Source organism: Balaenoptera musculus, chromosome 19 (assembly GCF_009873245.2).
Source record: "Balaenoptera musculus isolate JJ_BM4_2016_0621 chromosome 19, mBalMus1.pri.v3, whole genome shotgun sequence".
NCBI lineage: Eukaryota > Metazoa > Chordata > Mammalia > Artiodactyla > Balaenopteridae > Balaenoptera > Balaenoptera musculus.
The window spans coordinates 21,910,185-21,920,128 of NC_045803.1; the positions used below are offsets into that span (position 1 = coordinate 21,910,185).

Below are 9,944 nucleotides of genomic sequence, written 5' to 3' on the forward strand. Positions count from 1 at the left end.
CAGGAATTGAGAACACTCTTGTAGGCTTAAGCTCCTTATACTGGAACAAGCTTCAATAAGCACACCTAGGCCCGGCATTCTGCCGTTGTGGTCCACCTCAGTTCGAACTCCTGAATGGGCCCTAAGTCACTGAGCAACTTCACCACTCATTCCTCTTCAACTTTCTTGAAGCAGCAAAGTAAACCTCAGGTCAAAGAGTTCGACAGCAGGCATGATTTAAAGTGATGTATCAAAGAAGCAGGGCACCACTGAACTAGTGAGACATGGTGCCTGATGACAGAGCAAAAGTAAAGGCACGAGCCAGGCACAGCTTGGGCTTCCCCTTCCCTTCCATCCTGGCGGTGCTGCAGGAATCACTCCTGTAGCCTGTTCATGCCCACATGCATATTTTATTATCACATAAACAACTCATTCATCATAGAACATTCTGAAAACACTGAAAAGTATGAAAAAGAAAAACCAAATAAACTCACTATTCAAGTCAACCTGTGTTAATTCTGGTGTTTTCTGCCACTCTTTTCTGTCCATGGGAGTAATACAAAAACAAGAGCATCTATAAAGACACATCCCTGTGGTCTCTGACTTCTGTGCTCAGTACAGTGTGCTTCTTCCCAGATGATTAAACGTCCTTAACTCTGATTTAGACCAGCTGGAGGTGGTCTCTAACCAGAACTGGCCCGGCCATCTCTTCCCTGAAAGGTGGGTAATTCAGGTTGTTTCCAGTTTTTCGCTGTCATAAACGATTCCCTTAGGCAGGAAGAGCTCACAGGTCAATTGTTCCCTTTGCTTTGAACTTCTTCGCAGAACGCTCGCTTGACCGCAGCTGGAATTTGCTCCCATAAATGTAGGAAATAAAGCCATCGATCTCCACAGTGAACACACAGTTTAGCTTGGGGATAACTAAAAAACAGCAGGAGAAAAAGGATGAGGGAAAAAATCCTGGCAGTAAGTTCACTTTTGTGGAGACTATTATTCCCAAGATGTTTGTATTAGAAAATACAACAAGCTAATAGGGAAAGATAATAAGAAATGGAGGAACCCACAAAGGTAACAGCACCAGGATTAAAGGGGATTATTCTGCCAAAAGGCCAATCTATTCACATTTTAAATATAACTCAACACCTAGTTTTCCGGGTCAAAGGCTATGAACCAAACTCCCAAAACCAGAAACCCCCAGAAAAACTGCCAGAAACAGGTCTTGCCGCATAACTTTCAGATGGACTCATGGCTTTATGCTTACTGGGGAAACCTGTACACCACTTTCTGAGGTTTAAAATGAGAGCAGAAGAATATAGAGGGGAATGGAACAAAGTAACAAGAAAACCAAGCTTCAAAAAATTAAAGGAACAAAAACCTCCCGCTGTGGTTTTGAAATCTCTGGATTCATGAGCAAGGAGGGGGTGTGGAAATCCTGACAGACTGGCCGCTCGTCTCTGCCAGAGCAGTGAGCTCTAGCACACCAGGCGGATGAGCTTGCACCTGCTTCCCTGGAACCCAGAGAATCACCACCAAGGGCGCTGGCTCTGGGAACTCCAGGGGCAGGCGCTACCTTAGCTTCGTCCCTGCTATCTGTCTAGCTGCAATCCTCTGGGAGGCAGCAGCCTTTGGGCAGGTGGAGGGTCCCAGTCCTGGAAACAGACCCAGGTGTCTGGAGGCACAGCCAAGCAGCCCTTCCTTCCCTTGATCACATCCGGCCAAGGCTGCTGGCTCTCATGAGGACCTCAGGGAGAGCCCTGGGTGCTGGGATGGTCTCTGCAGGCTTGGAATGTAAGGTCAGCAGGTACCTACAATCTGTGCTGACTTGAAAGGCCAAACTGAGCTTTAGAGCCATGAGGAAAGGGCCGACAAATCGGCTGGGGAGGCCACAGCCCACGGCGATCCAGTTACGTACCTTTCAGGCGGTCTTCTTTAGTGATAATTTTGAAAATGTGTTTTGTTTCCTGTAGAAGGATTCCTGTAACGCCCACATAGGAGGGGCATTTGGATTTTGTAACTGCAAAGGAAAAGGGTGATTCAGGGCTCAGGCCTCTGTGGTGTTAGGGGAGCCACAGGCAGCCAGGCCTGCGGGGGCTGTGGGTTCTGGTCCCAACCTTGAGCCAGCAGAGGAAGAAAGACCACCCACAGGGGCAGGGTGAGGTGGAGGCTCCTTGGCTGGGCAGCAACCAAGTGGGATGAGAACCTAGGCTTCCCAATCCCTTGGTGGTGGCTTTACAGCCTCTGTGCTCTGATAAGGTGTCCTCTGGAAGGCCTGCTGCCACAGGGGTCCTGGGCAGGATTCTGGAGCCAAGAGGTCACACGTGTATCTAGCACCACCAAGGCCCACAGTCAGGTTGCTCTGGCAGGGCCAAGCCTCACTTACAGGACCTGAATGAACGCCTGTTCATCACGGTCTTCCCAGAACCTCCTGAACTCTGGACAGAATGGGAGCCCTCTATAGGCCACCCGGCAGTGAGCTGCCACCACAGGCAGCAGGCCTCTCACCTCCCCCAACCCATCCCCCAGTGTAGTCAATACACATTCACTGAACGCCTCCTATGTGTCTGGCACTGTCCTAGGTAGGTGCTGGGCACAGTAGTAAGTCCTGCTCTCACGAAGCTGCTGTTCTAATAGGGGGAGGGGTAATGTGTACCAAACCAGACAACTGTATTTTCTGATAGTGATGAGTGCTATGAAAAAAACAAGGGCAGGGTAATGGGGTGGGGGGACATCTTTAGCTATGGTAGACCCCTGGGAAGTGACATCTGAGTAGGGACCTGAATAATAAGAATCAGTCCCTGAGCACACAGAACTCTCTGGGTAGAGGGAAGAAGCAAATGCTAAGACCCTGTGGCAGGGCCAGGCCTGGTGAGAAGCAGAAAGCAGGCCAGTATGGTTAGACCTGTGTCCAAGGAGTTTGGACAGGCTGTTTAGACCACAGTAAGGAGGCAGAAGGGACACAACTTGATTTCTGTTGTAGAATCTTCACTCTGGCTGCCTGGTCAGGGGAGGAGCAGTGTGTCAGCAGGGAGAGGATTAGGCAGCTTTGCAGTAATCCAGGGGAGATGGTGGTGGCTTAGATTTGGGTGTTAGGACGTGCTAATGGATTGGAGGTAGGCAATTAGGAAAGAAGAAATGTGGATACCTCCTAGGTTTTTGGCTTGAACAACCCGGGTAAACAGTAGCACTATATTAGTGGCACTCAGTAGTACTCAGTGGTATTACTAAAGGTGATTCTCAGTGGCAACTGAGATGATGAAGGCCAGGGGAGGGGCTGATCTGAGGAGAGGCCCAGAGTTCTGTTTTGGATAAGTACAGTTTACAATGTCTACTGCACGTCTGGGTGGCTATGTCCAGTAGACAGTTGAATTCAAGGAGTTCAAGGGTAAGGTCTGTGCTGGAGATGACAACTTGGGAACTGTTGGTCCATAGCCAACATTTAAAACCATGGGGCTGTTCAAGATACCAGGTTGTGGGTGACTGCCAGCAGCTGCCGTGTCCTTTGGGATACCAGCAGGGGTCTTCTGTGTGGAGAAGATATACAGAGGCCATTTAGAGTATCCAACAAGTGGCCAGAATTGGCTAAGACAGCCATAGTCATCATCCACCCTAAGTGCTGGTGATGTAGGGACATCCACATGGCAAGGAATTGTCACTGAATGATGGCTTGGGCATCCAGATGATGTGCTCTTAGGCAAATTACCTGAAACAATAGCGCCGTGAAGATCTGCCTTTAAAAGCTTGGCCTGAATCATCTGTGGCTGCCTACGAGGTAAACAAAAGCCCATAATGTATACCATGAAAATGAATTCGGAAAGAAGTAAACAGGTCTACAAACTTCTGCAGCCAGGCAGTGCTGATAGCAGGCACCGAAAGCTGCATTTACAGTGATCCTAAGACTTGGGCTCTGCCTCAGAGGGCAAGGCTTCAGAATTGTAACTCACATGTCTGGTTTGAGACCATTGCACAGATCGCGGATGTACTGTTTCCAGAGTTCATGTAGAGGGAGAAAAAGACTGTATCTGTGGCAAAGTCAGATAGAGGTAAAACGTTAGGCAATGTGAGCTTGGGATTATAACATCCAAAGAGCACAGAGCTTGGCTTGATGCCAAGGACCATGACCTGGATCACTGGGGTCTGGGTGCAAATTCTAGTTCTACTCCCGATAACTGCACTAAAACCCAGTACTTTCACCTCTCAAACCTTAGTTTCCTCGCTGGTAGAACCCTCTCAAAGCTAAGTTTTTGCTAATGAGAAGAGGAAGGCGTTGCCTTCCTTTGCCCCTTCATCCTTCCTGCTGGTTAGATGCAGGCATGACAGCTGGAGCTCAAGCAGACATCTTCGACCACGAAGTAACACCTACAAATGGTGGAGCAGCAAGGACGCACCCAGGGCTACACTCCTGGTTGTCTGATGGCTGTGGAACTGCCTACCACACCAGCCCAGGATGGTGTTCATCTAGACTTCTTTTCACAAGAGAAATAAACTTCCATCTTATTTAAGCCACTGCTATTTTGAGGTTTTCTGTTACAGGAAGCTGAACCCAGTAAGCCCTCAGTAAGCAGGAGTTGCTGGTTGTCATAAGTCCCCGTGCAAGGTGACAGGGTCTGTCTGGAGGATGAGTGAGAAGTGGCGGGGTGAAGGAGAGGTAGCAGGTGAGACGACCCCAAACAGGCCTTCCTGGCGCTTCACGGGGAGTCCATTTAACGAAGCTACTGGTTAGAGAAATGAGAACCTCAGGCTCAAACCCAAAGTGGACTCTCTTGGTGGGGACACGGGCGAGGCACACCAGGGGCAGGCAGAAGTCCCTTCCTCCTCCCAAAGCCCAGCTGACTTTGTGAGAGGGGCCATGAACAAAGTGACAGACTCTGTCTTGTGGGATGTAGGAGGCTATCTGGTTACAGATCTTGGAGCAAAAGCATAGGAACAGTCCTAAGACATGCAAATGCAGAACCGTGGCCAAGGAGGGATGGAGTGTCAGCTGGAGGGAGAAACATGTTCTCCCACAGAGAGTGACGTGTCTCTTTCAGAAACTTCTGAAACATGTGGGCAGCACGTTCTTTGGCAATAAGACCCCAATGGGTGATTCTGTCTAGTGCTATTAGAAGCTACAAAGAGATATATGTTAAGAAATATCAGTTCCTCTTTTTCTAAGAAAACTGAAAGACAAATAGTCTGTTGCCCATGGCTTATGGCACTGGTCTTATTAGTTAAGGACAGGACAGAAGCCAAGCAGAAAAGCCAAACCCAAACAGTCTGAATTGGTAAAGGAAGCCTGCCCCCTTGTGGCAGAAGTGGGAGAGGCTCTCTTAGCTTAAGCAGAGCAGGGGCTACCTAGCTTCCCAAGTCCATACTCAACACAAGGAAGATTAAGTCTCTGGGGTGGAAAGGCAGGAAAGGCTTGCCATACCTCTGTTGCTCTGGATTAATGTCAAAGAGCCGCAGCTCCCTCCTCTGCTTGGCAGAGAGGCCTTTAGATTTCTTTTTCTTTTCCTTCTGCTTCCGGTGAGTGAAGTACTCCAGAACAACGGCCTTGCGCTGCAGGTGGTCCTCCTGGGCTTGTTGGCTCATGCGGGGCATGCTCCGCTTCAGGAAGGCCCTCACAAAGGCCTCGGCCCGCTGGGTTCCTGGGTGCTGCATGAGGACAAGATGATGTGGTGCTCACAGCTCTGGTTGGGGCTACCCAGACCCCCAGGCCCTCCCCCACACCGCTGCAACAGCAGATGGGCCGCCTTCACTGACCCACCTATCTACCCACTGAGGCTCACACAGCCTCTCAACTGCTGCGTGTTCGCTACCCCCAGCTGGCCAGATGTGAAAGTCACATTCAAATGCCAATTCGTAACTGCCACACAAAACAGCCACGTCAAACTCCAACCTCCTACCCTGCTCTCTGAGGTTATTCTGAGAATAAAAACAAAACAAAACAAAAAACAACAACGAAAAAATTAAAGCAAAACAAACAAAAAAAAACATTACCTTTGGAATAAAAGACTTCTCTCATCCTTGAGAAATGTATGACAACGGTATTTAAACTGTCATGATCAGATGAAGGCAAGCTCAGAGTAGAGCCAGGCTATGGCCTTGAAGGAAATGACCCCAACACTAGGAAAAACGGCATAACCAAGCACTCCAGGGTGGGCCCAGCCGCAGCAGGTAGGGATTTTGACATTGCGGCCATATCGTAATATTCTTTACTTGAGTTTCCAGCCTGTGGATGCAGCATGGCTATTTTCCTGGTCTGCTCTGGCATCACTTGAGGAAATAAACTGTCAGCGTATCTTAGCCCCATGTGTTCACTCTTTTCCACATAGAGCAGAGCATCACGTGACTGTGACTGAGCACCTGCACTTACAGAGGACTTCTGGGCAAAGTAACTATCATAAACTGTGTGTAACTCTTGAAAGAACAAGCATCACTGTTTCTCAAGTTGGAGTTCCACTAGTCTATTCCTCATTCGGATGCTTTGCCCTCATGTTTGCCACAGCCCTGGGGAGCACAGTCTACTGAGGTCCTCCCTCTTGACGGGGCCATTTCCTGGACCTTTGTTGCACTAACTGGGCTGCAAACACCTTGTGGCTAATGTGTCAATAGTAATCAAGCTCTCATTTCATGGGCAGAAGCAGGCACGTGGATGGGTGGGAGGTGGGGATAAGGATGTGATACACACGCTCTTCATGGTATCCCATGGTAAGGAGGGCAGTCAGCTTCAGCTTTGTACTTTTAGAAAGTAAAAATTCATTATTATCAGTATTATTACTATAAGAGGACATTTGATTCTTTAAATACCTAAGTGGCCCATCTTTCATGGAGAAGGCAAATTAAGGTGTATCAGTCTTTCAAAATCTTGATTTCAAAAGCAACTCCCTCATTATGAGTCACCAGTGAAGCTTCTGCCAAACTGACAAAGAATGTTTGTAGCACCCAGATATGATCCATCAATTACACTTATGAAATGTGATCTGACTGCCCTCTTCAGGAGTGAAACGGGCACAGTAACAAGGTCAAATGACAGTGCTTGCCACCGCAGGTGTCAGGTGAGCATAGCCTAGTGTCCCCTACACAGTGGGAGATGACACAGATCAAGAAATCCCAGTTAACCAAACTTGACTCTGGCATAATGGGAAAGGAGGCCAGCAGAACAACAAACCTTGATTAAGCCTAACATGTCTGCTGGAAATGTGAGGAGTGAAATGTGGGAAAGGACATCTAAAACAGCAATAACGGTTAAGAAGCCACTGAGCCATCTTTGTCATCACCTCTGTTGCTCCCAGACCTCCTGCCAAGCACTGTACCTGAATGTCGAACTCTTTTGCCTCTTTCTGAGAAAAGGCATGGTAGATCACACCTGGGGGATTTAAAAAAGACAAACACGAAATGATCAACTCTGTTGGCTATGGCTATAAGACCTAAGACTTTTATAACTATGAAAATAACTATGCTTATTCAGAGACAGAAGATGGGGGTAGTACAATGAGCACAGCTTCAAAGCTTTCTTGGATGCCTCTTGCCCTACCCTCCAGCCACATCTGTGCTAGAAGTTCCAATGGTGTGCTTTAAAATAGTGCTTCTCAAACATGAATGTGTGTCAGAATCTCTGGGAACTTATTAAAATGTAGATTCTTGGGCCCCACTCTCAGATCCTGCATTTCTAACAAGTTCTCAGATGCTACTGAAGCTCAGCAGATGATACTTAGAGTTGCCCTGGTTTAAAATACCACAGGTTAGGAGCCTGAGCAGTTGCTCTAGAAGTCTAATGATGTAACTCATTTAAAAGTTATGTGACAGGGCTTTCCAGGATGAAGATAGTTGGAACTATTACATTTTGTTTACTGTTAGATGTTTAAAAAAGACTCTTCACATTTTAATATCTACGAAACTGAGATGTATTATACAATTGATGGTGTCCTAAACTGATAAAATACAGTAGATCTTTCTTCAAGCTCAAAATACACATTGCTCAGTGTGGTTTTAACCTTTAAAAACTCACACTCCTGTTTCTTAATTTGTCTGAAGGAGAAAACCATGGCACTGGGGACAGAATATGGGTGTGAATGTAATAAGAATGAGACAAAGGCCTGGTTTAAGGGCCAAAAGACTAGAAAATTTGGTTCACGGTCTATAAATTCCATCCCAGCTCTACTGTGCTTCCCTGAGTACATTTGAACCAGCAAACCAAAGTGGTTACAAGTTTTGTATAGACTCTGGTTCTCTCTCAGATGGAAGATAGGGATTAAAACCTGTCTGTAGAGAGCAACTTGCAGGGCTTGGACGCCAGGAATGACTCTGTACCTGTCACAGGTGCCTTGCATTAGACCCAGAAGTCTTTTATTTCCTATAACAATAGACACCTTAACAGTTATTGAGCCCTCATTGCTTGCCATGCCCCTGATTGAAAGCTACATATATTTTATCTCATTATACTTTCTGAACAATCCTTTAAAGGAGTTATTATTCCTAGTATGCACTGAGAAAATTGAAGTTAAAACATGCTGAGACACGTAACTTGATCACATAGGTAGGGAGTGGCAGAGGTGGAACTCAAAATCCAGTTTTAACGGTGTCATGCCCCTGCCTCTAAATGCCCTGGGTGCTTGCTCCCCTCCTTGGCACACCTCTGCTCAACTCTCAAAGCTTTGGGCTAGTGGCATCAATCCCCAGCACGCTCCCTGCGCTTTACACCAGACAAGGGTGATTCACAGAATAGCAGGCTGGGCAGGCATCATTATCAGTACCTTACAAAAGGGGAAACCGGGTTGCAGGGAGGAACAGGGCCTTGACCACGCCAAGAGGGAGATAGTGGCCAAGCCGTACCAAGGCCTTGGGCCGACCTCTAGCACCACTCAGTACTACTGAGCAGCCCCCGGAGAGAATCTGCCTCCAGCTCTGACATAGTTCAGAGACTAGGCAGGCCAACCGGGACTCCGGGCCACAGCTACACTTAGGTAAGGCGGGACAATTTCCACAGCAGATCCGTTCGGACTCCGCAGCGACCCTTTTCACCCACCAGTAGCTACACCTAGTCTCCGACTCTTTAACATCCCACCCCTCTCCAATTTCGTGACCCTCGATACGGCTTACTGTTCATTCTCGGACCGCTTCCGGTGCGCTCTGTTGACGTCTTCTCCAGGCGTCGCTCACTCTCTACCTCTCTCTACTTTCTTCAGCAGCCCTCGACCACCACAGCCTCTCTCGTCAAAGTCTGCGGTGGAGAGATTCCTTGTGCCCGAAGTCGCGCGGTAAGCTAAGCTGACAGACTGACACGCTCCTACCAGCATCAGGAGCCACAAGCTCCAAGCTCGAGGATGGCGCTGTCCGTGACGTCACCGACGCGCGCCGACTTAGAGTGGCGCATGCGCCTCGGAGCGGACTCCGCAGCGCGGAGGACTGCTGCGGGTTCTGAAACTGTCTCTCCGTGGTGGGGCTCTCTCAGTGTGTGTTTTGTAGGCGAGGGAAGGCCGGAAGCAGTAGGGTTGGAGTTGGGGAGTGTGGAATGCTTGTGAAGGCCTGGAATAGAGAGAGGCGAGTCGACTTGGAGAGGACAGAGGGAGGTTGGGGACCAGGGGAGGGTGGACATGGGATGGGGAGGGTGGTGGGAATGAGGTCTGTGCGATCCCTAATCGTGCTCTCCACACGTCAGCCGAGGCACTGAAGTTGGGATAGGAGGCTTACGTTCTTGTTTTGTCTCTGCTGCTAGCTAGCTGTGTCATCTCGCTTAAGGCACTTCCCATCTCTGGGCCTCACTTTTCCCGTGTACTGTGTGAATGGGGTTGGACTTGATAGTCCCTGAAAGTTTTCTTGAGACCCGGCATATTAGTTTCTGTCAGTAAGATAAAAGGCAAGGAATTGATTCTCGTTGCCCTGGGGAAGGGTTCAAGAAGTGTGCCTGCAAGACCTGGTGGAGACCTCTTAGATGAGACCCGATGCTGCACAGAACTGTGCAGCCTTAACTTTTACTGAGCGCTGGG

At 48.5% G+C, this 9,944-nt stretch overlaps 1 protein-coding gene across 1 annotated transcript; it reads right to left on the reverse strand.

Annotated features, from left to right (window-relative positions):
- Window positions 1-373: 373 nt before the first annotated feature.
- On the reverse strand, window positions 374-9,306 carry POP4 (POP4 homolog, ribonuclease P/MRP subunit). Its single transcript, XM_036834750.1, has 7 exons — window positions 9,058-9,306; window positions 7,272-7,324; window positions 5,387-5,610; window positions 3,921-3,998; window positions 3,680-3,741; window positions 1,892-1,993; window positions 374-900 (listed from the first exon to the last, which is right to left on the reverse strand). The coding sequence occupies exons 1-7, from the start codon at window positions 9,062-9,064 to the stop codon at window positions 764-766; spliced, it is 663 nt and encodes a 220-aa protein (XP_036690645.1). The 5' UTR covers window positions 9,065-9,306; the 3' UTR covers window positions 374-763.
- Between the last annotated feature and the right edge of the window lie 638 nt (window positions 9,307-9,944).

What these genes read in the sequence shown, in the direction of transcription:
- POP4 (XM_036834750.1), bottom strand. An exon ending in AATGGTCTCAAACCAGACAT is followed by an intron (nt 3,742 to 3,920) that starts GTGAGTTACAAT and finishes TTTACCTCGTAG; the next exon opens with GCAGCCACAGATGATTCAGG. An exon ending in TAAAGAAGACCGCCTGAAAG is followed by an intron (nt 901 to 1,891) that starts GTACGTAACTGG and finishes GCTGTTTTTTAG; the next exon opens with TTATCCCCAAGCTAAACTGT.